We start from the raw sequence: 27350 nt of genomic DNA, 5'->3' as shown, positions 1-27350 counted from the left end.
AGGGGGTTGAATACTACTTGTAGGCACTGTATATGCGTGCCGCCATTATGATAACTTACCCCGCCCCCATCGGAAGTCACGTGACGTGAACACGTGACTTCTGGTGGTTGCCATGGTAGCATAGGGTCATGTGATGACGCCTGCAGCTAACATGTGTCCCTTTCTCTCAATGCCGGAATAGTTTCGGCATTGAAAGTAAAGCAGCATATCTGCAGATCTCAGCTCTGTAGCTGTGATCTGGAGATATGGAAGAGCAATCAGACTATTGATCCATAGAGCCCCCTAAGGGACCTAGTAAAATAAATAAAAAAAAAAACCTAAAAGTTCAAATCAACCCCCTTTTCTTTTTCGCTCCTAATTGGGAGACCCAGACAGTGGGTGTATAGCTACTGCCTCTGGAGGCCGCACAAAGAACTACACTTAAAAGTGTAAGGCCCCTCCCCTTCTGGCTATACACCCTCCCGTAGGAGTACGGATTCCTCAGTTTTAGCTTTGTGCGCAGGAGGTCAGACACGCACGCATAGCTCCATTGTTTTTAGTCAGCAGCAGCTGCTGACTATGTCGGATGGAAGAAAAGAGGGCCCATATAGGGCTCCCAGCATGCTCCCTTCTCACCCCACTGTATGTCGGAGGTGTTTGTAAGGTTGAGGTACCCATTGCGGGTACGGCGGCAGGAGCCCACATGCTGATTCCTTCCCCATCCCTTTTTACAGGGCTCTGGGTGAAGTGGGATTTACTGGTCTCCAGGCACTGAGACCGTGCTCCATCTACAGCCCCTGGAGAAGATGCTGGATGGAGCGGAGTACATCAGGGACATGGCCCTGCTTCCTCAAGGTACTCTGTGTCCCCGTGCATTTGGCGCTCACACCGCAGCATGCTGGGTGTTGTAGTGCGCCGGGGGGACATCAGCGCTACGGCGCTTGTGCCATGGCCTCATTCAGCTTCGCTGAAGCAGGCACACTTATAGGAATCGGTCGCGCCGGCCGCTGGGACTGCGGCGCGGCTGGCACTTGTGGTGCGCCGGGGACTTCAGCGCGGCCCGCGCTTTTACGGCGGCCGCGCTGATAACTCGAGTCCCCGGCTTTTGCGGCCTGCTTCCGTTCGTTCCCGCCCCCAGACCTGCCAGTCAGGAGAGGGGCGGGACGCTGGCCACTTCTGGGAACGGTCACGCCGGCCGCTGGGACTGCGGCGCGGCTGGCACTTGTGGTGCGCCGGGGACTTCAGCGCGGCCCGCGCTTTTACGGCGGCCGCGCTGATAACTCGAGTCCCCGGCTTTTGCGGCCTGATTCCGTTCGTTCCCGCCCCCAGACCTGCCAGTCAGGAGAGGGGCGGGACGCTGGCCAGTGCATCAGCGCTGAGGGCTGGAGTCGTTTTTACATACTCCAGCCCTCACAATAGGCACAGAGGGGACACTGTTTCCCGCACTTTTGTTTGGGAACTCCCACGGACCGCCCCTCTCCACAGACGCCGGCAGCCATTCCTGCTGACACGCTGAGCTGCAGAGGGGAGCCGGGGAGACCCAGACAAGGAATTCTGCGCCTCTTACCCGCTATTCAGCGGGCGGTAAGCAGCCCTCAGGGCTCACCCCCTCTTGTGCCAGTAGTATTCTTAGTATTTTGTTTCTACAAATACTTGGTATTACATAGCGCTGGTCCCCCTTTGGCTATAGACTCTCTCACATTGCAGAGAGCCAGCAGCATGTCGTCCGTAAAACGCAAGGGTGCCAAGGCACAGACATTATATGCTTCCTGCACCGCATGTGGGACTTTTCTACCGGCAGGCTCCACGGACCCCCATTGTGTGCAGTGTTCGGCCCCTGCGGCGCTTGCACAGTCGGGACCTCTGCTGGACGTGACCCAGGGTGTACCACCTGTGAATGCTGTCCAGGTGACAGGAACTGAGTTTGCAGCTTTTGCTGACAGAATGTCTCTCACTATGTCACAAATTCTTGACACATTGCGAGCTAGGCCTGTACTTCAGGCCACGGACACTGTGCAATCATTGCCCCCTGGTCCCCCTCAGCTCCAAGCTCCGGGACGGGCATATACACCTCAGGGTGAAGACTCTGACTCGGACGATGGCCCCGGGCAGCCTAAGCGGGCTCGCTATGACGGGCCTTCACATTCATCTCAATGGTCAGGATCCCAGCGAGATGAATCTATGGGTGATGAGGCGGACGTAACTGATCAGGATTCTGATCCTGGGACCGCTCTCAATCTAGATACACCAGATGGTGACGCCATAGTTAATGATCTTATATTTAACATCAATAAGATGTTAAATATTTCCCCACCAGCTCCTCTTGTAGAGGAGTCAGCTTCGCAGCACGAGAGAATCCATTTCAGATACCCTAAGCGTACATTAAGCACTTTTCTGGACCACGCTGACTTTAGAGACGCAATCCAGAAACCCCACGCTTATCCTGAAAGGCGTTTTCCTAAACGGCTTAAAGATACACGCTACCCTTTTCCCCCTGAGGTGGTCAAGGGTTGGACCCAGTGTCCAAAAGTGGATCCTCCAATTTCCAGGCTTGCAGCTAGATCCTTGGTTGCAGTTGAAGATGGAGCGGCACTTAAAGATGCCACTGACAGGCAGATGGAGCTCTGGCTGAAATCCATCTATGAAGCGATTGGAGCGTCTTTAGCGCCTTCTTTTGCGGCCGTATGGGCACTCCAAGCTATCTCAGCCGGGCTTGCGCGAGTCGACTCAGTCACACGTGCATTTGCCCCGCAGGTAGCACCATTGACCTCGCAAATGGCGGCATTCGCGTCGTACGCGATTAATGCTGTTCTTGACGCTACAAGCCGCACGGCAGTGGCGTCAGCCAACTCCGTTGTTTTGCGTAGGGCCCTGTGGTTGAGACATTGGAAAGCAGATTCTCATTCCAAGAAGTGCTTAACCAATTTGCCTTTTTCTCGTGACCGATTGTTTGGAGAGCGTTTGGATGAAATCATCAAACACTCCAAGGGTAAGGACTCATCCTTACCGCAACACAGACAAAACAAACCCCAACAGAGGAAGGGTCAGTCTGGTTATCGGTCCTTTCGAGGACCGGGCAGGTCCCAATTCGCCTCGTCAAAAAGACTCAAAAAGACCAGAGACGCTCAGATTCTTGGAGGTCTCAGTCACGCCCAAAAAGGACAGCCGGAGGAACCGTTGCCAAGACGGCGTCCTCCTGACTTGCGGTCTCCGATTCCCACACCCGCGGTCGGTGGGAGGCTTTCCCACTTTGGCGACATTTGGCTGTCACGCGTCAAAGACCGTTGGGTGAGGGATATTCTGTCTCACGGGTACAGGATAGAGTTCAGTTCTCGTCCGCCAACTCGTTTCTTCAGAACTTCTCCACCACCAGACCGAGCCGATGCTCTGTTGCAGGCGGTGGCCGCTCTAAAGGCGGAAGGAGTGGTGACCTCCGTCCCTCTTCAGGAACAAGGTCACGGTTTTTACTCCAATCTGTTTGTGGTCCCAAAAAAGGACGGATCGTATCGACCCGTCCTGGATCTAAAGTTGCTCAACAGACACGTAAAAGTCAGGAGGTTCCGGATGGAATCCCTACGCTCCGTCATAGCCTCAATGTCTCAAGGAGATTTTCTAGCATCAATAGATATCAAAGATGCGTATCTCCACGTGCCGATTGCACCAGAGCATCAGCGTTTCCTACGCTTCGTCATACACGACGAACACCTACAGTTCGTAGCGTTACCTTTCGGTCTGGCAACAGCCCCCCGGGTCTTCACCAAAGTCATGGCAGCAGTAGTAGCTGTTCTGCACTCGCAGGGTCACTCGGTCATCCCGTATCTAGACGACCTGCTTATAAAGGCACCCTCTCAAGAAGCATGCCAACACAGTCTGAAGGTGGCACTAGACACTCTCCAGAGTTTCGGGTGGATTATCAACTTTCCAAAGTCTCATCTAACCCCGACCCAATCTCTGACTTATCTTGGCATGGAGTTTCATACTCTCTCAGCGATAGTGAGGCTTCCACTGGACAAGCAGTGCTCGCTACGGACTGGAGTGCAATCTCTCCTTCAGAGCCAGTCGCACTCACTGAGGCGCCTCATGCATTTCCTAGGAAAGATGGTAGCAGCAATAGAGGCAGTCCCGTTCGCGCAGTTTCATCTGCGCCCTCTACAATGGGACATTCTACGCCAATGGGATGGGAAATCGACGTCCCTCGACAGGACTGTCTCCCTCTCTCAGACTGCCAAGGACTCTCTGCGTTGGTGGCTTCTCCCCACCTCATTGTCACAGGGAAAGTCGTTCCTTCCCCCGTCCTGGGCAGTGGTCACGACGGATGCGAGCCTATCAGGGTGGGGAGCGGTGTTTCTCCACCACAGGGCTCAGGGGACGTGGACTCAGGAAGAGTCCACCCTGCAGATCAATGTTCTGGAAATCAGAGCAATCTATCTTGCCCTGCGAGCCTTCCAACAATGGCTGGAAGGCAAGCAGATTCGGATTCAGTCGGACAATTCCACGGCGGTGGCGTACATCAACCACCAAGGGGGAACACGCAGTCGCCAAGCTTTTCAAGAAGTCCAGCGGATTTTGACGTGGGTGGAAAGCAGAGCGTCCACCATATCCGCAGTTCACATCCCAGGCGTGGAAAACTGGGAAGCAGACTTTCTCAGTCGCCAGGGCATGGACGCAGGAGAATGGTCCCTTCACCCGGACGTGTTTCAGCAGATCTGTTGCCGCTGGGGGACGCCGGACGTCGATCTGATGGCGTCACGGCACAACAACAAGGTCCCAGTTTTCATGGCACGGTCTCACGATCACCGAGCGCTGGCGGCAGACGCCTTGGTTCAGGATTGGTCGCAATTCCGACTCCCCTATGTGTTCCCACCTCTAGCATTGTTACCCAGAGTTCTCCGGAAAATCAAGTCCGACTGCCATCGAGCCATACTCGTCGCTCCAGATTGGCCAAGAAGGTCGTGGTACCCGGATCTGTGGCATCTCACGGTAGGCCAACCGTGGACACTACCAAACCGTCCAGATTTGCTGTCTCAAGGGCCGTTTTTCCATCTGAATTCTGCGGCCCTGAACCTGACTGTGTGGCCATTGAGTCCTGGATCCTAGCGGCCTCAGGTTTATCTCATGAAGTTGTTGCCACAATGAGACAGGCTAGAAAACCATCCTCAGCTAAGATCTATCACAGGACGTGGAAGATATTCTTAGCGTGGTGCTTGGCTCAAGGGTTTTCTCCCTGGCCATTTGCATTGCCAATTTTTCTTTCCTTCCTGCAGTCTGGGTTGGAAAAAGGTTTGTCGCTTAGCTCGCTTAAGGGTCAAGTCTCCGCGCTATCCGTATTCTTTCAGAAGCGCTTGGCACGACTTTCTAAAGTACGCACGTTTCTCCAAGGAGTTTGTCATATCGTTCCTCCTTACAGACGGCCATTGGAACCCTGGGATCTGAACAAGGTTCTCATTGCTCTCCAGAAGCCGCCTTTCGAGCCTTTGAAAGAGGTTCCCCTTTCTCGGCTTTCACAAAAGGTAGTTTTTCTTGTGGCGGTCACGTCTCTTCGAAGAGTGTCCGAGCTAGCGGCGTTATCTTGCAAATCTCCCTTCCTGGTGTTTCACCAAGACAAGGTAGTACTGCGTCCAATTCCAGAGTTTTCTCCCAAGGTGGTTTCTTCCTTTCATCTCAATCAGGATATCACTTTGCCATCTTTGTGTCCGCATCCAGTTCACCAATTTGAAAAGGGTTTACATCTGTTGGACCTGGTGAGAGCACTCAGGATTTACATTTCTCGCACGGCGTCTCTACGCCGTTCTGATGCGCTCTTTGTCCTAGTCGCTGGTCAGCATAAGGGATCGCAAGCTTCCAAATCCACCCTGGCGCGGTGGATCAAGGAACCAATTCTTCACACATACCGTTCTGCTGGGCTTCCGATTCCATCTGGACTGAAGGCCCATTCTACCAGAGCCGTGGGTGCGTCCTGGGCATTGCGGCATCAGGCTACGGCTCAGCAAGTGTGCCAGGCGGCTACCTGGTCGAGTCTGCACACGTTTACCAAACACTATCAAGTGCATACCTACGCTTCGGCAGATGCCAGCCTAGGTAGACAGGTCCTTCAGGCGGCGGTGGCCCACCTGTAGGAAGAGGCTGTCTGACAGCCCGTTCATGTGGTATCTTTTTACCCACCCAGGGACTGCTTTTGGACGTCCCACTGTCTGGGTCTCCCAATTAGGAGCGAAAAAGAAGAAGGGAATTTTGTTTACTTACCGTAAATTCCTTTTCTTCTAGCTCCAATTGGGAGACCCAGCACCCGCCCTATTTGTTCTTAGGGTTTCGTTTTTCGGGTGCACATGTTGTTCATGTTGTTTCTTAAGTTCTCCGATCTTGTTATCGGATTGAATTTGTTTTTGAAACTGTTATTGGCTTTCCTCCTTCTTGCTTTGGTACTAAAACTGAGGAATCCGTACTCCTACGGGAGGGTGTATAGCCAGAAGGGGAGGGGCCTTACACTTTTAAGTGTAGTTCTTTGTGCGGCCTCCAGAGGCAGTAGCTATACACCCACTGTCTGGGTCTCCCAATTGGAGCTAGAAGAAAAGGAATTTACGGTAAGTAAACAAAATTCCCTTCTCGCCTCATTAAAAATTAAAGGGTTAACCCTTTAACCGCAGGCAGTGGTAGTACGTCCTAGCGGTCATAGTGTTACTGCCCGCAGTCTCCTGCCGGCAGCTTGCAGCGATCAGCGCACATCTCGGCTGATTTTTACAGGTGAGATGTGTGCCTGCTAGGCACGAGCAGAATCGTTATCTGCCCGTGTCGTTTAACCCGTTACATGGCGCTGTCAATATGTGACAGCGCTATTAGAATGGCATCGGCAGTAAACATTTACTTACCGGCTGATACCAGAAGTCACGTGACATGATCGATATAGTCCCCTAGGGGGACTGGTAAAATAATAATAAAAAAAAAAGTTTTTTTAAAAAAAAACTAAAAGTTCAAATCAATCCCCCTTTCGTCCCATTAAAAATTTAAAGGGTTTTAAAAAAAAAAAATATACACATATTTGATATCGTCGCGTTCAGGAACGCCTGATCTATCAAGATATAAAATCAATTAATCTGATCGGTAAACGGCGTAGCAGCAAAGAAATTCCAAACGCTAAAATTAAGTTTTTTGGTCGCTGCAAGTTTTGTGGAAAATGTAATAACAGGTGATCAAAACGTAGCATCTGCGCAAAAATGGTATAATTAAAAACGTCAGCTCGAGACACAAAAAATAAACAGTCATTGAACCATAGATCCCGAAAAATGAGAACGCTATAGGTCACGGAATATGGTAAAACGTGCCCCACTTTTATCAGACAAACTTCTGATTTTTTATTTTTTTTTTTATTTTTTTTTAACCCCTTGGATAAAAGTAAACCTGTACATGTTTGATGTCTACGAACTCACACCTAAGGCATCACACCCACACATCTGTTTTACCATATAGTGAACATGGTGAATAAAATATCCCAAAAACTATTGTGCGATCACACTTTTTTTGCAGTTTTTCCACACTTGGAATTTTTTTGCTGTTTTCCAGTACACTATATGGTAAACTTATGGTTTCATTTAAAACTACAACTCGTCCCGCAAAAAGAAGCCCCTCATATGGCAAGATTGACGGAAAAATAAAAAAAGTTACGGCTCTCGGAAGAAAGAGGGAAAAAAAACCCTGCAAAATGCCCGGGGGCTTAAGGGGTTAAAAACTGTGCTGATCGCTATATTGACGTTTTCAGAGCCCACTGCTTGTTTTGTTGTGAGGTTTTTCCCACTGTAAACTAATCAGATGCTCTGGTCAGTATTGACTGCAGCATCAACAGGAACTCTTACACTGCACAGTCATCATGAACAGTCCTAGGAACACTCGTTTTGCGATAGTTGTGAACCCCAGAGAGAGCCAGTCTCTGGCTCTCCCGAGATCTAAAAAAAAGTTCTTGGATGTATTATGCCCCCCCCCTCCAGGGCCCAGCATAGTGGAGAGCTGTTTATTTGCAGTGGCACAAGCTGGGCATATTATATTGGGCACTGAAATAGCATATCTATCATACAATAATTGCAAACTACCTTAACTACCAGTACACTAATTCCTGGAAAATATCTGTGGCATTAAAAAGCTCACTACACCGCTGCCTCCAAAGATTTTGAAGGCTGTAGATTCCAAATTTATTTATTTTGTAGGAGGGATATATATTTCATATTGTTTTTTCAATTGAAGGGTTTTTTGTTAAAGGGGTGGTTCACCCATATTTTTTTTTAGGTTCTAGATCGATATTATATTGAGAAACTATGTTTCTCTCAAATGCCTGTGAGAGGCGCTATTATGGACCGCTGTTCCCCGCTCCATGACCTTGGGGATCCGGTGACGTCACGTCAAGTTCCTGACACCGCGGCCGGCTGCAGTGTCCCTGACTGATGGGCTGTGGGTGATGTTTCACCGCTCGTCATAGCCCATCAGCTCCCTCATCCCTCACAGCATAACACTACAAGCAGGAGACACACTGGGCTGTGACAAGCGGTGAACACCGCCCACAGTCCAGTGACTCAGGAAGACTGCAGCTGGTCACAATGATGAGACGTGAGCAGGAACTTGACGTGACATCACCGGATCCCCGAAGTCATGGAGCCCAGGGGTCACGGAGCGGAGAACAGTGGTCTGCAATAGCGCCTCTCACAGGCACTGTTGCCAATATAAGGTATTTGAGAGGAACATTGTTTCTCGATATATCGATCTAGAAAATAAAAAAATATGGGTGAACCACCCCTTTAAATCTGTTGGTATCTGAAGAAGGCCTATGTATGGCTCGTATAGTACACTAAGGCCTCATACGGGATGTTTGGAAAAACTATTATCGGGGTAATAAATGAGTTTAGTTTCTCTAACACATTGTGTTACAGAAAAATTTGAATACATGCAAAAATGAAAATTTCATCTCCCAAGTTATTCACATCTGTGAAACACTTAAAAGGTTAACAAACTTCCTAAATATAAATACAATGACTGGAGTTTTTTTTTTTTAATGGGGGTGATTATTTGGAAGGTTTTTTTTATACATATATAATTATATGCCCCTTGAATTAAGAACTGAATCCCTGAGAAAAAATTGTTTATTAAAAATTAAAAAAAACCACCATTATAAATAAATATAATGTCCTAAAAAATGTTCAAAAATGTTTTATATAATCGCATTTACACAAATAGATTTTTTTTTTATTATGCGTACAGTACGTTCATCAGCCCAAAGGATATAATGGTAAATATTAATAATCATCTATCTTACGAGCTGAGAAATTGAAACTCTTCAACCTGCCAGATTTTTCCATAACGTTCAAGATTTCACAAAAAACAGTTGAACCATCGCTTCAGTAATTAGCATTAAAATGTTCTACAAGCGTAAAATGTGAATAGAGGTGCTATATTAAAACTGGCTGAACAATCAGTAGTCTGATCGTTCTGTCTCCATACACTGTTATGTTTTCACAAGGAGTATATTTTGTTTAGCTGCTTTTATTTCAAACTTCATTAGATCTGCTGTTTATTAATTCCGGAGTTCGCATCCTGATTCACATATGTTGGTCATGGTTTTTGGCACTAGCGTGAATTCATAATCTTTTCTTTTAATTAGGCCCATCGACAGGAAGATCATCAATGAATGACATGGACTCTGGTTACAGAGATGATCGGAGGCTTTCCATGCGTGATCTCCCTCAAAGTTCTTTAGACAGAAGCTGGGATATGGACATAAGTCGTTTTGAAGACCAGTCCAATGACTCACAAAGGGACCCATCTGGTGGAAGAAACTTGAATTTTTTGGACAGATGTGTAGAACCAATGGGAAAGGAGCGGTTATATCGAGAAGAACTAAATCTTGCAAATCGCCGTGTTGGTGAATTTGAAAACTTAAGGTCGTTGGACAGAGACAAATTCTTATCTAGAGACTCGAGGCATGAGCCAAGAAGTTGGGACCTTGACCGCCCTCTTCATGGGTCAGATTTATTTAGGGAAGTACGTTCAAGTGGGGGGGGGTTTCAGTCACAAGGCTCTATGGGGAACATGCCCATTAAGCACCGAGGGAAGCAAGGCCCGGCCCAAAGGTTAGGTCGCAAACCAGGTAGCATTGAAGCGAAAGCTGGTGCTTTAAACGCCAAAATCCCACCATTTGACATGCGCATTATGAACTGGGCCAAATTTTCACGAGCGGATGATGATGATGTAGAGCTCATGAAACAACACAAGGCTCTGATCGATGTGGAGACCGAATCATGTAAGATGATGGTGGACTGTTTTAAAGGCTTAATGAAAACCTATTCCAGATCGACGTGCTTTTACAGTGTAGGTCCTATAGTTCATACTGCCTTGAAAAGTCCCAAAATTGACGACGATTTGTTGGATTTGTTGATGGCATTAAGAACGGTGAAAACCAAGAATGATTTTTTTGAAGCAATCAAACCATTTGACAAGGGGATGATGATGATCCAGCAGCGTTTGCTAAGAAGTGCAACACCTTTGCTGCTTGCCTCGAAAATGTTTGAGCTACAATATTCTTTCGTCACGGACCCAAGAGAGCTATATAGAGCCCTGAAAAGCACTGTGTCCGTGTGTCAGAAGGCTATTGTTCTATTAGGTCAGACGTTTGCCATGATTTCTTCTGCCAGACAGGATAATGTCTTAAGTGTACTGGGTATCCATGCTCCACATCTGAAGCCTGCAGACTATCCAAATTTCAACAACTCTTCTCTTTTTGGAACTGATTTCATTGCACAGTTGAAAATCTGGCTAAAAGACAAAAACAATAAATTAACCTTAAAATCCAAGGCTGAGCCAGCAGGGGCGGCTAAGCCGGCAGGGGCGGGTAAGCCAGCAGGGGCGGGTAAGCCGGCAGCCGCGCCTAAGCCGTCAACCGCGCCTAAGCCGTCAACCGCGCCTAAGCCGTCAACCGCGCCTAAGCCGTCAACCGCGCCTAAGCCAGCAGTCAACACTGTAGAGGTTGTAAAGGCAAAAGAAGTGAAGATTGACGCAGCAATTCAAGGTTAGTTCCTTAATAACACTGCAATAGTAGATATGGACTATTGTTTGGAATTGCCATTCACTAACAGTCTTGCACCTCATTCAGACAAACATTTTCTTAAACATATTTGAAAAATATTGCAACATTTTTTTTTCTTAAATGAACCCATAGACTTGCATTGCTGATTTTGATTTGACATGTTTTTGCAATTTGTCACGGATCACTTGGTTAGCTAAAAATAATGGACATTTAAACGACCCCATGACTAATTCAATCCGTGAAAAACATGGTTAGCACTCGTATGCAAAAAAAGGGATGTCTGAATGAGGCTTTACTCTTATCACTTAAAAAAAAACCTTGCGTGCCCATATTTCACCACATTTATTCTCTTTTGCAACTTGTCTTTTTGTAAAGGCACACGTCCATACTGTCATGATGGGTTCCATTGTATAAAATGTGTGTTTCAGAAAAAAGGGTTTGTCTCCAGCTTTACAGATCTACCCAAATAAAGTTCATAAAGTAAAAAAAATCATGGGTGGTTAAATAAATTTGTAGATTTCTTACATAACTATACTAAGCAGTAGAATGTGGTATATATACCCTATATTAGATTTTATCATCTATTAATGCAGAGATAATTCTGTGTTTTTCCAAAATTGCATTTTTGAATAATTTTTACAAGAGAAAAACCAAGCTGTAGTGCTTTGGGGTTTTTTTTGTATGTAGAGCTATATGTGGCCATTGTTAGACTACAAAAAAGCCCTGTATAAAGTCTCCTATTGGAGAAAAGCAGGAATTTATAATAATTGTAAAAATATCTGTTAACATTTGTGATGAAAGCTGTCTTATTGTCGTCTTATGAGTTTGAAGCTACTAAATTTTTCTCTCTTGTATTTAAAAAGGGAAAACCGCTGATCCGAAAGTTATTGCTACTATTGATAAGATTCTAGAAAATGCAAAGAAAGGAAACCAGGCTGCTGGGGAAAAGCCTCCATTCTGGTAAGGATCTCTCATATTCATACAAAGCAAAGTTTTATATGGAGTCAGTGGGTTGGTGGCATATCACTAGGATATATAATTTTCCCCTCACCCATGACAGCACTATGTGAGAGAGGGATCCGCCCAGCGAGGACAGGAAACCATTCTAAATTAAAAGGGCGGCACCTCTCCCTTCATTAGTTGGTTTTCTGCCCTTGATGGGAGACCTTGCTTTGGAATACGGCGGTTTAAAGAAAGAAGCTTGAAGCAGAAGCCTGTATTTACCCAGCCCCGCCCGGTGTCCGGAAAAGCAGGGTGAGTCCTGTGGCGCCGTTCTTCGGGGCTGGAAGTGCCGTCCACCAGCCCTTAGGGAACCTGAAGTCCATGCGGGGGTGTGCGGCAGGGCCCATCTCATAGGTTCCAGACCGCTGCTCCGTCCTCCCCCCCCCCCCCACTTGCGCTCCCCTGCTGGTAGTAGGACTTACGGATGTGGCGCGCTCTGGGACGCGCGCAAGGCATACAGGGTAAAGGAGGCGTGCTTGTGTGACGTCACCGGAAGAAGATGGCGGCGCCCATGCAGCAGCAGCGGTGGTGGTGTGTCAGGGCGAAACAGGAGGCAAGGGCGCTCACCTTCCGGACACCACTGGGCTCATAGAAGCAGGGGGAGGCGCCATTTGGGACCTGAAGGCGGAGGATCGCTGTTAAAAAGGGCACTTACTAGCAGACACGGGTGCTTGTGCCTACAACCCAGGATGAATACAGACGGGCAGCAGCACTCTCCGGAGCGCCGGCAGCATGCACGTAAGAACGGTGGCCGTTCTAGTGATACAAGCCGACACGGGCATAGCAGCCAGAAGAGCAGATCCTCTCGCGGCTCCACAACTTCTGCAAGACCTGTGGATGTTCCGACGCAGCCTCCAGACCCGGTACCCTTGATCTCCTATGTTGGGTGAGTGATCTTCGTGAATGTCACCTTATTCATAGGTCCCTTACTCCCTTGTGGTTTCCCGTTTTGTTTCTGCATCATTAGGTAGCTCCTAAAAAATCTACATCCAAAAAGAAACATAAGGAGTGTTAACTGTGAAGAGAGCCATTCTCTGCTCAGTGGCAGAAAAAAATGTGTGCAGCATGTATCCGTAGCACAATTAGCACAATTGCGGAAGAGTCTCCAGGGTACTCGGCGGACCTCAAGTCAGTCATCAGATCTGAGTTGCAAGATTCCATGAAGGCTTTCTTGAAGAAGAAGAAATCAAAGGCGGTAGACGCTGACTCCATTTCTTCTGCCTAGTCCAGTGCTTCTTCACACTCAGACTCCTCATCCTCAGATAGTGATGTGGGAGGCAGGCCCTGCTTCTCCATTGATGATGTCGGGAATCTGGTTAAGGCAGTCAGGGCGACTATGGGCCTAACAGATGAGAAATCCCACAAGTCCCTTGAAGATGTTATGTTTAGAGGAGAAAAAGAAGAGTACCTTCCCGGTAAACGCTAAAATAGAAGCACTTATTCAGAAAGTGGAAGCGTCCTGACAAAGCAGGAACTCTCCTTCCTCAAAATGGAAGTATCCCTTTGATGACGAAAAAACGGCATTATGGGATAAAGCCCCAAGAATCGATGCGGCAGTTGCAAAATCCTCTCTGAGAGGTGGCATTTCCCTGGAGGATTCGGGAACATTGAAAGACCCCCCCCCTTCCCCAGACAAAAAAGCAGACGGATGTCTTAAGCACTTGTGGGAAACATCAGCAGGAATTTTTAAGCCGGCTATAGCCAATACCTGCACAGCCCGTGCTTTTAATGGTGTGGCTACAACAAATTGTAGATCAGCTGAAGGATAACACTCCTCGAGAGAAAATCCTTTCTAAATTACCACTGCTGCAAGGAGCAGCGGCATTTCTTGCCGACTCATCAGCTGATGCTATCAGGCTGGGAGCCTGTTCTGCAGGATTGTCTAATCTGGCATTGTGGTTGAAGGGTTGTCCAGGAGACCTGCAAACCATAAATTATGTTCAGTGCCATGTGACGGTCAGCTCCTTTTTGGTAAACAGCTGGAAGATGCGTTGGAGAAAGCATCAGATTCCAAGACGTCCTTCCCGAGGTTCCATTCAGGCTCTTCTTGTTCTTCCTTTCAGAGGCAAAGATTCGGCAAGGGCAAACTTCTATAGTCAGAAGGGGGAGCGCAAGCCTAGACAAGAGTCAAGATTCATGTTCGGTGGTTCCGCCGCCTCCTCGAAGAAGTCAGTCCAATGACGCCAAACTACAAGTTGGGGGATGCCTTTCTCATTTTTTGGGAGCATGGGAAGGTATTTCCTGGAACACCTATGTGTGGGCCATAATAAAGGAAGGTCTCCAGTTGCAATTTTTTCCCCTCCTCGGGGGCGGCACGTTCGTGTAATGTCGGACAGTCAGTCTACAGTCTCATGCATAAACCACCAAGGGGGCACATGATCCCCATCCCTCATGCAGGCATCTTAGTCTTTTTCACTGGGCAGAGCAGAATCTCTCGGCTCTACACTTAAAAGGGCTACTAAATACCATGGCAGATTACCTCCGTCACAATCAACTGAATCCATGGATTTTTCAACAGATAGTGACTCTGTGGGGAATGTCGCAGATAGACCTGTTTTCCACTAGCCTGAACAGGCAGGTAGACCAGGTCTGTACCCTGAACCCAGCAGACCAGCCCTTCGTATCTACTTAGATGCACTTCAGGTTCCATGGACTTTCAGACTAGCTTATGCCTTTCCCCCAATTATCATGCCAGCGACTGTTTATACAGAAGATCAGGGAAGATCGGGCGAGGGTCCTTCTCATTGCCCCCTTCTGGCCCAAGCGGCCATGGTTCTCTCTCCTGAGGATAATGTCTGTCACGGATCCTTGGGTTCTGCCGGAGATTCCGGACCTGTTAGTGCAGGGACAAGTATTGCACGCACAGGAGAAGGGGTTCCATTTAACAGCTTGGAACTTGAGAGGTAGTTGCTGATGCGCAAGGGGTTCTCCTCTGAACTAGTCACTACATTGCTGAAGAGCCGTAAACCGGTTACCACTAAAATCTATGGGAGAGTGTGGCAAAAGTTCCTTTCATTTACAAATATTCCCTTGGGTACGGAGGTTCCTATTCCATACATTTTAGAATTCTTGCAGAAAGGGATTGACCTAGGGCTAGCTGTAAACACTCTGAAGGTTCATGTTTCTGCCTTAGGAGCCTTATACAATTGTAACCTGGCAGCCAACCGGTGGGTTAAAAGATTTATTAAAGCTTGTGATAGGACTAAACCAATAGTCATGCCTAAAGTTCCACCGTGGGATCTAAATTTAATTTTGGATGCCCTCACGAGTCCTCCATGTAAGCCTATTGCCGAAATCTGCCTAAGATTGCTAACATTAAAGACGATTTTGCTAGTAGCCTTGAAGTCCGCACATAGTGATTTACAAGCCTTATCGGTAGTACAGCCCTACACGAAGGTATTCGATGATAAGCTGGATCAGGTTTTAATATGACCCTATCTCCCAAAGTGCAACACAGATTTCACACGTTAGATGTTTGGAGGGCCCTACTTCAATACATTTGTGATACATAGTGTCAGGAAAACAGTCCTTATTCATAGCCTTTCAAGGTAGTAGGAAAGGTCTGGGGGTATCAAAAAGCACTATCTCTAGGTGGATTATGGAGGCCATTGCTTTAGTCTACTCATCTAGTGGGGCTCTCATCCCTGAGGATATAATGGTCCATTCCACCAGAGCGGTGTCTACCTCCTGGGCTGAGAAGGCACAGGCATTTATTGACCCGATTTGTACGGCCGCTACCTGGTCCTCACAATCTACTTTTTCCGTCACTATTGATTGGATCTATCCTCTTTGGCTGACCTCTCCTTTGGTAGAAGGGTACTTGAGGCGGTGGTCCCTCCCTAATAAGTTATTCTCCGAAAATCTCTCGCGTTGTGCTGTCATGGGTGAGGGGAAAACACAAAGGTTACTTACCAGTAGCCGGTTTTTCCATAACCCATGACAGCACCCATATCCCTCCCTTTCTCACGCTTGGTGTGCACTATTCTGGGTGAAAGAAAGGTTTTGGTACCATGTTAGCCAGTTGAAAAATGATTGATTGCTCTCCGTGAGAGAAACAAAATTAAAATTTCTTTTTCGCTCCTAATTGGGAGACCCAGACAGTGGGTGTATAGCTACTGCCCTCTGGAGGCCGCACAAAGAACTACACTCAAAAGTGTAAGGCCCCTCCCCTTCTGGCTATACACCCTCCCGTAGGAGTACAGATTCCTCAGTTTTAGCTTTGTGCGCAAGGAGGTCAGACACGCACGCATAGCTCCATTGTTTTTAGTCAGCAGCAGCTGCTGACTATGTCGGATGGAAGAAAAGAGGGCCCATAAACAGGGCTCCCAGCATGCTCCCTTCTCACCCCACTGTATGTCGGAGGTGTTTGTAAGGTTGAGGTACCCATTGCGGGTACGGCGGCAGGAGCCCACATGCTGATTCCTTCCCCATCCCTTTTTACAGGGCTCTGGGTGAAGTGGGATTTACTGGTCTCCAGGCACTGAGACCGGGCTCCATCTACAGCCCCTGGAGAAGATGCTGGATGGAGCGGAGTACATCAGGGACATGGCCCTGCTTCCTCAAGGTACTCTGTGTCCCCGTGCATTTGGCGCTCACACCGCAGCATGCTGGGTGTTGTAGTGCGCCGGGGGACATCAGCGCTACGGCGCTTGTGCCATGGCCTCATTCAGCTTAGCTGAAGCAGGCACACTTCTAGGAATCGGTCGCGCCGGCCGCTGGGACTGCGGCGCGGCTGGCACTTGTGGTGCGCCGGGGACTTCAGCGCGGCCCGCGCTTTTACGGCGGCCGCGCTGATAACTCGAGTCCCCGGCTTTTGCGGCCTGCTTCCGTTCGTTCCCGCCCCCGGACCTGCCAGTCAGGAGAGGGGCGGGACGCTGGCCACGTCTAGGAATCGGTCAGGCCGGCCGCTGGGACTGCGGCGCGGCTGGCACTTGTGGTGCGCCGGGGACTTCAGCGCGGCCCGCGCTTTTACGGCAGCCGCGCTGATAACTCGAGTCCCCGGCTTTTGCGGCCTGCTTCCGTTCGTTCCCGCCCCCAGACCTGCCAGTCAGGAGAGGGGCGGGACGCTGGCCAGTGCATCAGCGCTGAGGGCTGGAGTCGTTTTTACATACTCCAGCCCTCACAATCGGCACAGAAGGGACACTGTTTCCCGCACTTTTGTTTGGGAACTCCCATGGACCGCCCCTCTCCACAGACGCCGGCAGCCATTCCTGCTGACACGCTGAGCTGCAGAGGGGAGCCGGGGAGACCCAGACAAGGAATTCTGCAGCCTCTTACCCGCTATTCAGCGGGCGGTAAGCAGCCCTCAGGGCTCACCCCCTCTTGTGCCAGGAGTATTCTTAGTATTTTGTTGCTACAAATACTTTGTATTGCATAGCGCTGGTCGCCCTTTGGCTATAGACTCTCTCACATTCAGAGAGCCAGCAGCATGTCGTCCGTAAAACGCAAGGGTGCCAAGGCACAGACATTATATGCTTCCTGCACCGCATGTGGGACTTTTCTACCGGCAGGCTCCACGGACCCCCATTGTGTTCAGTGCTCGGCCCCTGCGGCGCTTGCACAGTCGGGACCTCTGCTGGACGTGACCCAGGGTGTACCACCTGTGAATGCTGTCCAGGTGACAGGAACTGAGTTTGCAGCTTTTGCTGACAGAATGTCTCTCACTATGTCACAAATTCTTGACACATTGCGAGCTAGGCCTGTACTTCAGGCCACGGACACTGTGCAATCATTGCCCCCTGGTCCCCCTCAGCTCCAAGCTCCGGGACGGGCATATACACCTCAGGGTGAAGACTCTGACTCGGACGATGGCCCCGGGCAGCCTAAGCGGGCTCGCTATGACGGGCCTTCACATTCATCTCAATGGTCAGGATCCCAGCGAGATGAATCTATGGGTGATGAGGCGGACGTAACTGATCAGGATTCTGATCCTGGGACCGCTCTCAATCTAGATACACCAGATGGTGACGCCATAGTTAATGATCTTATATTTAACATCAATAAGATGTTAAATATTTCCCCACCAGCTCCTCTTGTGGAGGAGTCAGCTTCGCAGCACGAGAGAATCCATTTCAGATACCCTAAGCGTACTTTAAGCACTTTTCTGGACCACGCTGACTTTAGAGACGCAATCCAGAAACCCCACGCTTATCCTGAAAGGCGTTTTCCTAAACGGCTTAAAGATACACGCTATCCTTTTCCCCCTGAGGTGGTCAAGGGTTGGACCCAGTGTCCAAAAGTGGATCCTCCAATTTCCAGGCTTGCAGCTAGATCCTTGGTTGCAGTTGAAGATGGAGCGGCACTTAAAGATGCCACTGACAGGCAGATGGAGCTCTGGCTGAAATCCATCTATGAAGCGATTGGAGCGTCATTAGCGCCTTCTTTTGCAGCCGTATGGGCACTCCAAGCTATCTCAGCCGGGCTTGCGCGAGTTGACTCCGTCACACGTGCATTTGCCCCGCAGGTAGCACCATTGACCTCGCAAATGGCGGCATTCGCGTCGTACGCGATTAATGCTGTTCTTGACGCTACAAGCCGCACGGCAGTGGCGTCAGCCAACTCCGTTGTTTTGCGTAGGGCCCTGTGGTTGAGACATTGGAAAGCAGATTCTCATTCCAAGAAGTGCTTAACCAATTTGCCTTTTTCTCGTGACCGATTGTTTGGAGAGCGTTTGGATGAAATCATCAAACACTCCAAGGGTAAGGACTCATCCTTACCGCAACACAGACAAAACAGACCCCAACAGAGGAAGGGTCAGTCTGGTTATCGGTCCTTTCGAGGACCGGGCAGGTCCCAATTCGCCTCGTCAAAAAAGACTCAAAAAGACCAGAGACGCTCAGATTCTTGGAGGTCTCGGTCACGCCCAAAAAGGACAGCCGGAGGAACCGTTGCCAAGACGGCGTCCTCCTGACTTGCGGTCTCCGATTCCCACACCCGCGGTCGGTGGGAGGCTTTCCCACTTTGGCGACATCTGGCTGTCACACGTCAAAGACCGTTGGGTGAGGGATATTCTGTCTCACGGGTACAGGATAGAGTTCAGTTCTCGTCCGCCAACTCGTTTCTTCAGAACTTCTCCTCCACCAGACCGAGCCGATGCTCTGTTGCAGGCGGTGGCCGCTCTAAAAGCGGAAGGAGTGGTGACCTCCGTCCCTCTTCAGGAACAAGGTCACGGTTTTTACTCCAATCTGTTTGTGGTCCCAAAAAAGGACGGATCGTATCGGCCCGTCCTGGATCTAAAGTTGCTCAACAGACACGTAAAAGTCAGGAGGTTCCGGATGGAATCCCTACGCTCCGTCATAGCCTCAATGTCTCAAGGAGATTTTCTAGCATCAATAGATATCAAAGATGCGTATCTCCACGTGCCGATCGCACCAGAGCATCAGCGTTTCCTACGCTTCGTCATACACGACGAACACCTGCAGTTCGTAGCGTTACCTTTCGGTCTGGCAACAGCCCCCCGGGTCTTCACCAAGGTCATGGCAGCAGTAGTAGCTGTTCTGCACTCGCAGGGTCACTCGGTCATCCCGTATCTAGACGACCTGCTTATAAAGGCACCCTCTCAAGAGGCATGCCAACACAGTCTGAAGGTGGCACTAGACACTCTCCAGAGTTTCGGGTGGATTATCAACTTTCCAAAGTCTCATCTAACCCCGACCCAATCTCTGACTTATCTTGGCATGGAGTTTCATACTCTCTCAGCGATAGTGAAGCTTCCACTGGACAAGCAGTGCTCGCTACGGACTGGAGTGCAATCTCTCCTTCAGAGCCAGTCGCACTCACTGAGGCGCCTCATGCATTTCCTAGGAAAGATGGTAGCAGCAATGGAGGCAGTCCCGTTCGCGCAGTTTCATCTGCGCCCTCTACAATGGGACATTCTACGCCAATGGGACGGGAAATCGACGTCCCTCGACAGGACTGTCTCCCTCTCTGACTGCCAAGGACTCTCTGCGTTGGTGGCTTCTCCCCACCTCATTGTCACAGGGAAAGTCGTTCCTTCCCCCGTCCTGGGCAGTGGTCACGACGGATGCGAGCCTATCAGGGTGGGGAGCGGTGTATCTCCACCACAGGGCTCAGGGGACGTGGACTCAGGAAGAGTCCACCCTGCAGATCAATGTTCTGGAAATCAGAGCAATCTATCTTGCCCTGCGAGCCTTCCAACAATGGCTGGAAGGCAAGCAGATTCGGATCCAGTCGGACAATTCCACGGCGGTGGCGTACATCAACCACCAAGGGGGAACACGCAGTCGCCAAGCTTTTCAAGAAGTCCAACGGATTTTGACGTGGGTGGAAAGCAGAGCGTCCACCATATCCGCAGTTCACATCCCAGGCGTGGAAAACTGGGAAGCAGACTTTCTCAGTCGCCAGGGCATGGACGCAGGAGAATGGTCCCTTCACCCGGACGTGTTTCAGCAGATCTGTTGCCGCTGGGGGACGCCGGACGTCGATCTGATGGCGTCACGACACAACAACAAGGTCCCAGTTTTCATGGCACGGTCTCACGATCACCGAGCACTGGCGGCAGACGCCTTGGTTCAGGATTGGTCGCAATTCCGACTCCCCTATGTGTTCCCACCTCTAGCATTGTTACCCAGAGTTCTCCGGAAAATCAGGTCCGACTGCCATCGAGCCATACTCGTCGCTCCAGATTGGCCAAGAAGGTCGTGGTACCCGGATCTGTGGCATCTCACGGTAGGCCAACCGTGGACACTACCAGACCGTCCAGATTTGCTGTCTCAAGGGCCGTTTTTCCATCTGAATTCTGCGGCCCTGAACCTGACTGTGTGGCCATTGAGTCCTGGATCCTAGCGGCCTCAGGTTTATCTCATGAAGTTGTTGCCACAATGAGACAGGCTAGAAAACCATCCTCAGCTAAGATCTATCACAGAACGTGGAAGATATTCTTAGCGTGGTGCGTGGCTCAAGGGTTTTCTCCCTGGCCATTTGCATTGCCAATTTTTCTTTCCTTCCTGCAGTCTGGGTTGGAAAAAGGTTTGTCGCTTAGCTCTCTTAAGGGTCAAGTCTCCGCGCTATCCGTATTCTTTCAGAAGCGCTTGGCACAGCTTTCTAAAGTACGCACGTTTCTCCAAGGAGTTTGTCATATCGTTCCTCCTTACAGACGGCCATTGGAACCCTGGGATCTGAACAAGGTTCTCATTGCTCTCCAGAAGCCGCCTTTCGAGCCTTTGAAAGAGGTTCCCCTTTCTCGGCTTTCACAAAAGGTAGTTTTTCTTGTGGCGGTCACGTCTCTTCGAAGAGTGTCCGAGCTAGCGGCGTTATCTTGCAAATCTCCCTTCCTGGTGTTTCACCAAGACAAGGTAGTACTGCGTCCAATTCCAGAGTTTTCTCCCAAGGTGGTTTCTTCCTTTCATCTCAATCAGGATATCACTTTACCATCTTTGTGTCCGCATCCAGTTCACCAATTTGAAAAGGGTTTACATCTGTTGGACCTGGTGAGAGCACTCAGGATTTACATTTCTCGCACGGCGGCTCTACGCCGTTCTGATGCGCTCTTTGTCCTAGTCGCTGGTCAGCATAAGGGATCGCAAGCTTCCAAATCCACCCTGGCGCGGTGGATCAAGGAACCAATTCTTCACACATACCGTTCTGCTGGGCTTCCGATTCCATCTGGACTGAAGGCCCATTCTACCAGAGCCGTGGGTGCGTCCTGGGCATTGCGGCATCAGGCTACGGCTCAGCAAGTGTGCCAAGCGGCTACCTGGTCGAGTCTGCACACGTTTACCAAACACTATCAAGTGCATACCTACGCTTCGGCAGATGCCAGCCTAGGTAGACAGGTCCTTCAGGCGGCGGTGGCCCACCTGTAGGAAGAGGCTGTCTGACAGCCCGTTCATGTGGTATCTTTTTACCCACCCAGGGACTGCTTTTGGACGTCCCACTGTCTGGGTCTCCCAATTAGGAGCGAAAAAGAAGGGAATTTTGTTTACTTACCGTAAATTCCTTTTCTTCTAGCTCCAATTGGGAGACCCAGCACCCGCCCTATTTGTTCTTAGGGTTTCGTTTTTCGGGTGCACATGTTGTTCATGTTGTTTCTTAAGTTCTCCGATCATGTTATCGGATTGAATTTGTTTTTGAAACTGTTATTGGCTTTCCTCCTTCTTGCTTTGGTACTAAAACTGAGGAATCTGTACTCCTACGGGAGGGTGTATAGCCAGAAGGGGAGGGGCCTTACACTTTTGAGTGTAGTTCTTTGTGCGGCCTCCAGAGGGCAGTAGCTATACACCCACTGTCTGGGTCTCCCAATTGGAGCTAGAAGAAAAGGAATTTACGGTAAGTAAACAAAATTCCCTTCTTTGCAGTTGTGATACCTTTTTTATGGCTAACTAAAATAGCCATTAAAAGGTATCACAACTTCAAAATTTTAATTTTGTTTCTCTCACGGAGAGCAATCAATCACTATTCTGGGTGTGCATGTGTGTTATAGTTGATGATGGAGTTAAGTTCTAATGATTGTTGGAGGTCCTCTCATTCTCGGTAAACCAACTGATGAAGGGGAGAGGTACTGCCCTTTTATTTCAGAATGGTTTCCTGTCCTTGCTGGACGGATCCCTCTCTCTCACGTGGTGCTGTCATGGGTTCTGGAAAAACCGGCTACCGGTAAGTAACCTTGGTGTTTCTTGATGGTCTGTGGGGGTTAAAAAATAATTCAGCACTGAAGAGCACTAGTGATCTGCTGCATAAAAGAACAGAAGCACAGCTTCATTTAAAGAGACAAGGTCACCAGGTTTTTTTTTGCTCACCTACCTGAGGGCACAAAGATGTAAGGGCAGATAACCTGATTCCAGTAATATATCACTTATAGGGGATGCTTGCTGCAATTTTGATAAAATCACTCTATCTTCTGCAGATCTCTAAATTTTTGTGTTCTGTATAACCCTGCCCACACCACTGATTGGCAGCTTTCTGTGTACACTATGCATATGCAGAGTTGTCAATCAGTAGTCTGGGCGAGATCATTAATATGGAGGACAAAATGGCAGCGGGCCAAGTAGCCATCTAATGATTATCTGCTGCTAAGTGTTGTTTTCTGGTGACAGATTTCCTTTAAGGAAATGGGGATGCCAGCTGGTCTGATCCATGCCTCTGTCTACATTACGGCATGCACGTTCAAAACAGACAACCCATTTAAAGTACTGTATTGCTCAAGTTTTGAGATGCACTGAACCAAATAATAGAAAATAAATTAACTGGAAAATATCCTATTCCCATATCTTTGTGCGCTTCACTCTTGGTCACTAGTAGGCAGACATGAACTGTTAAATCCACCTTCATTTTTTCTTGAATTTTTGCCAAGTATAGAAGAAAACGCTAAGCCATTGGCTCTACTGATTGAAGAAGTAATGAGATGCCCAGGAGGCTTTTTTCATCTTTCCTTTCTATGGCTTGTTTTTGGTTAATTGTTTCCCATCACAGCGCCTCTGGGTGACTGCTTGCTTACAGCACTGCCCCCACCTCCACCCCACACCTCACTCCCCAAAGCTGCTCCATGGCGGATTGGACCGAACTGGCTTACCAATGTACCTTAAGTTACTGCTTGCCATTAGCGGAGTGTTTTTTGTTTTGTTTTTTTTCTTCTCTCCTCATCCCCACTATTTTCTAGTATTGTTTGAGTCCAAGTTACTGATGGACATGAGATCACATTGTGTTACTGGCGTTACCTACACAAAGCATGGTGTGGTAGAACTTAGGGAGTCTTAAAAATCCAAGTCTTTGCAACACAATCTGACGTTTTTAATTATCTTTTCTTTTTCGCTCCTAATTGGGAGACCCAGACAGTGGGTGTATAGCTACTGCCCTCTGGAGGCCGCACAAAGAACTACACTTAAAAGTGTAAGGCCCCTCCCCTTCTGGCTATACACCCTCCCGTAGGAGTACAGATTCCTCAGTTTTAGCTTTGTGCGCAAGGAGGTCAGACACGCACGCATAGCTCCATTGTTTTTAGTCAGCAGCAGCTGCTGACTATGTCGGATGGAAGAAAAGAGGGCCCATAAACAGGGCTCCCAGCATGCTCCCTTCTCACCCCACTGTATGTCGGAGGTGTTTGTAAGGTTGAGGTACCCATTGCGGGTACGGCGGCAGGAGCCCACATGCTGATTCCTTCCCCATCCCTTTTTACAGGGCTCTGGGTGAAGTGGGATTTACTGGTCTCCAGGCACTGAGACCGGGCTCCATCTACAGCCCCTGGAGAAGATGCTGGATGGAGCGGAGTACATCAGGGACATGGCCCTGCTTCCTCAAGGTACTCTGTGTCCCCGTGCATTTGGCGCTCACACCGCAGCATGCTGGGTGTTGTAGTGCGCCGGGGGACATCAGCGCTACGGCGCTTGTGCCATGGCCTCATTCAGCTTAGCTGAAGCAGGCACACTTCTAGGAATCGGTCGCGCCGGCCGCTGGGACTGCGGCGCGGCTGGCACTTGTGGTGCGCCGGGGACTTCAGCGCGGCCCGCGCTTTTACGGCGGCCGCGCTGATAACTCGAGTCCCCGGCTTTTGCGGCCTGCTTCCGTTCGTTCCCGCCCCCGGACCTGCCAGTCAGGAGAGGGGCGGGACGCTGGCCACGTCTAGGAATCGGTCAGGCCGGCCGCTGGGACTGCGGCGCGGCTGGCACTTGTGGTGCGCCGGGGACTTCAGCGCGGCCCGCGCTTTTACGGCGGCCGCGCTGATAACTCGAGTCCCCGGCTTTTGCGGCCTGCTTCCGTTCGTTCCCGCCCCCAGACCTGCCAGTCAGGAGAGGGGCGGGACGCTGGCCAGTGCATCAGCGCTGAGGGCTGGAGTCGTTTTTACATACTCCAGCCCTCACAATCGGCACAGAGGGGACACTGTTTCCCGCACTTTTGTTTGGGAACTCCCACGGACCGCCCCTCTCCACAGACGCCGGCAGCCATTCCTGCTGACACGCTGAGCTGCAGAGGGGAGCCGGGGAGACCCAGACAAGGAATTCTGCAGCCTCTTACCCGCTATTCAGCGGGCGGTAAGCAGCCCTCAGGGCTCACCCCCTCTTGTGCCAGGAGTATTCTTAGTATTTTGTTGCTACAAATACTTTGTATTGCATAGCGCTGGTCGCCCTTTGGCTATAGACTCTCTCACATTCAGAGAGCCAGCAGCATGTCGTCCGTAAAACGCAAGGGTGCCAAGGCACAGACATTATATGCTTCCTGCACCGCATGTGGGACTTTTCTACCGGCAGGCTCCACGGACCCCCATTGTGTGCAGTGCTCGGCCCCTGCGGCGCTTGCACAGTCGGGACCTCTGCTGGACGTGACCCAGGGTGTACCACCTGTGAATGCTGTCCAGGTGACAGGAACTGAGTTTGCAGCTTTTGCTGACAGAATGTCTCTCACTATGTCACAAATTCTTGACACATTGCGAGCTAGGCCTGTACTTCAGGCCACGGACACTGTGCAATCATTGCCCCCTGGTCCCCCTCAGCTCCAAGCTCCGGGACGGGCATATACACCTCAGGGTGAAGACTCTGACTCGGACGATGGCCCCGGGCAGCCTAAGCGGGCTCGCTATGACGGGCCTTCACATTCATCTCAATGGTCAGGATCCCAGCGAGATGAATCTATGGGTGATGAGGCGGACGTAACTGATCAGGATTCTGATCCTGGGACCGCTCTCAATCTAGATACACCAGATGGTGACGCCATAGTTAATGATCTTATATTTAACATCAATAAGATGTTAAATATTTCCCCACCAGCTCCTCTTGTGGAGGAGTCAGCTTCGCAGCACGAGAGAATCCATTTCAGATACCCTAAGCGTACTTTAAGCACTTTTCTGGACCACGCTGACTTTAGAGACGCAATCCAGAAACCCCACGCTTATCCTGAAAGGCGTTTTCCTAAACGGCTTAAAGATACACGCTATCCTTTTCCCCCTGAGGTGGTCAAGGGTTGGACCCAGTGTCCAAAAGTGGATCCTCCAATTTCCAGGCTTGCAGCTAGATCCTTGGTTGCAGTTGAAGATGGAGCGGCACTTAAAGATGCCACTGACAGGCAGATGGAGCTCTGGCTGAAATCCATCTATGAAGCGATTGGAGCGTCATTAGCGCCTTCTTTTGCAGCCGTATGGGCACTCCAAGCTATCTCAGCCGGGCTTGCGCGAGTTGACTCCGTCACACGTGCATTTGCCCCGCAGGTAGCACCATTGACCTCGCAAATGGCGGCATTCGCGTCGTACGCGATTAATGCTGTTCTTGACGCTACAAGCCGCACGGCAGTGGCGTCAGCCAACTCCGTTGTTTTGCGTAGGGCCCTGTGGTTGAGACATTGGAAAGCAGATTCTCATTCCAAGAAGTGCTTAACCAATTTGCCTTTTTCTCGTGACCGATTGTTTGGAGAGCGTTTGGATGAAATCATCAAACACTCCAAGGGTAAGGACTCATCCTTACCGCAACACAGACAAAACAGACCCCAACAGAGGAAGGGTCAGTCTGGTTATCGGTCCTTTCGAGGACCGGGCAGGTCCCAATTCGCCTCGTCAAAAAAGACTCAAAAAGACCAGAGACGCTCAGATTCTTGGAGGTCTCAGTCACGCCCAAAAAGGACAGCCGGAGGAACCGTTGCCAAGACGGCGTCCTCCTGACTTGCGGTCTCCGATTCCCACACCCGCGGTCGGTGGGAGGCTTTCCCACTTTGGCGACATCTGGCTGTCACACGTCAAAGACCGTTGGGTGAGGGATATTCTGTCTCACGGGTACAGGATAGAGTTCAGTTCTCGTCCGCCAACTCGTTTCTTCAGAACTTCTCCTCCACCAGACCGAGCCGATGCTCTGTTGCAGGCGGTGGCCGCTCTAAAAGCGGAAGGAGTGGTGACCTCCGTCCCTCTTCAGGAACAAGGTCACGGTTTTTACTCCAATCTGTTTGTGGTCCCAAAAAAGGACGGATCGTATCGGCCCGTCCTGGATCTAAAGTTGCTCAACAGACACGTAAAAGTCAGGAGGTTCCGGATGGAATCCCTACGCTCCGTCATAGCCTCAATGTCTCAAGGAGATTTTCTAGCATCAATAGATATCAAAGATGCGTATCTCCACGTGCCGATCGCACCAGAGCATCAGCGTTTCCTACGCTTCGTCATACACGACGAACACCTGCAGTTCGTAGCGTTACCTTTCGGTCTGGCAACAGCCCCCCGGGTCTTCACCAAGGTCATGGCAGCAGTAGTAGCTGTTCTGCACTCGCAGGGTCACTCGGTCATCCCGTATCTAGACGACCTGCTTATAAAGGCACCCTCTCAAGAGGCATGCCAACACAGTCTGAAGGTGGCACTAGACACTCTCCAGAGTTTCGG

General features: G+C 49.8%; 1 protein-coding gene across 2 annotated transcripts in view; it reads left to right on the top strand.

Moving 5' to 3' along the window:
- Positions 1–27350, top strand: part of SUGP2 (SURP and G-patch domain containing 2) — a 56695-nt gene that overhangs the window by 11495 nt on the left and 17850 nt on the right. For both annotated transcript variants that reach the window (XM_075315163.1, XM_075315154.1), the window contains exons 3-4: positions 9620–11023; positions 11905–12001. In XM_075315163.1, coding sequence (XP_075171278.1) covers positions 9620–11023; positions 11905–12001 — 1501 coding nt within the window. The remainder of the gene's footprint in view (positions 1–9619; positions 11024–11904; positions 12002–27350) is intronic.

Source organism: Anomaloglossus baeobatrachus, chromosome 1 (assembly GCF_048569485.1).
Source record: "Anomaloglossus baeobatrachus isolate aAnoBae1 chromosome 1, aAnoBae1.hap1, whole genome shotgun sequence".
Lineage (NCBI taxonomy): Eukaryota > Metazoa > Chordata > Amphibia > Anura > Aromobatidae > Anomaloglossus > Anomaloglossus baeobatrachus.
Note: the sequence above shows the minus strand (reverse complement) of the source record. Positions and strands in the feature narration are given on the sequence as shown.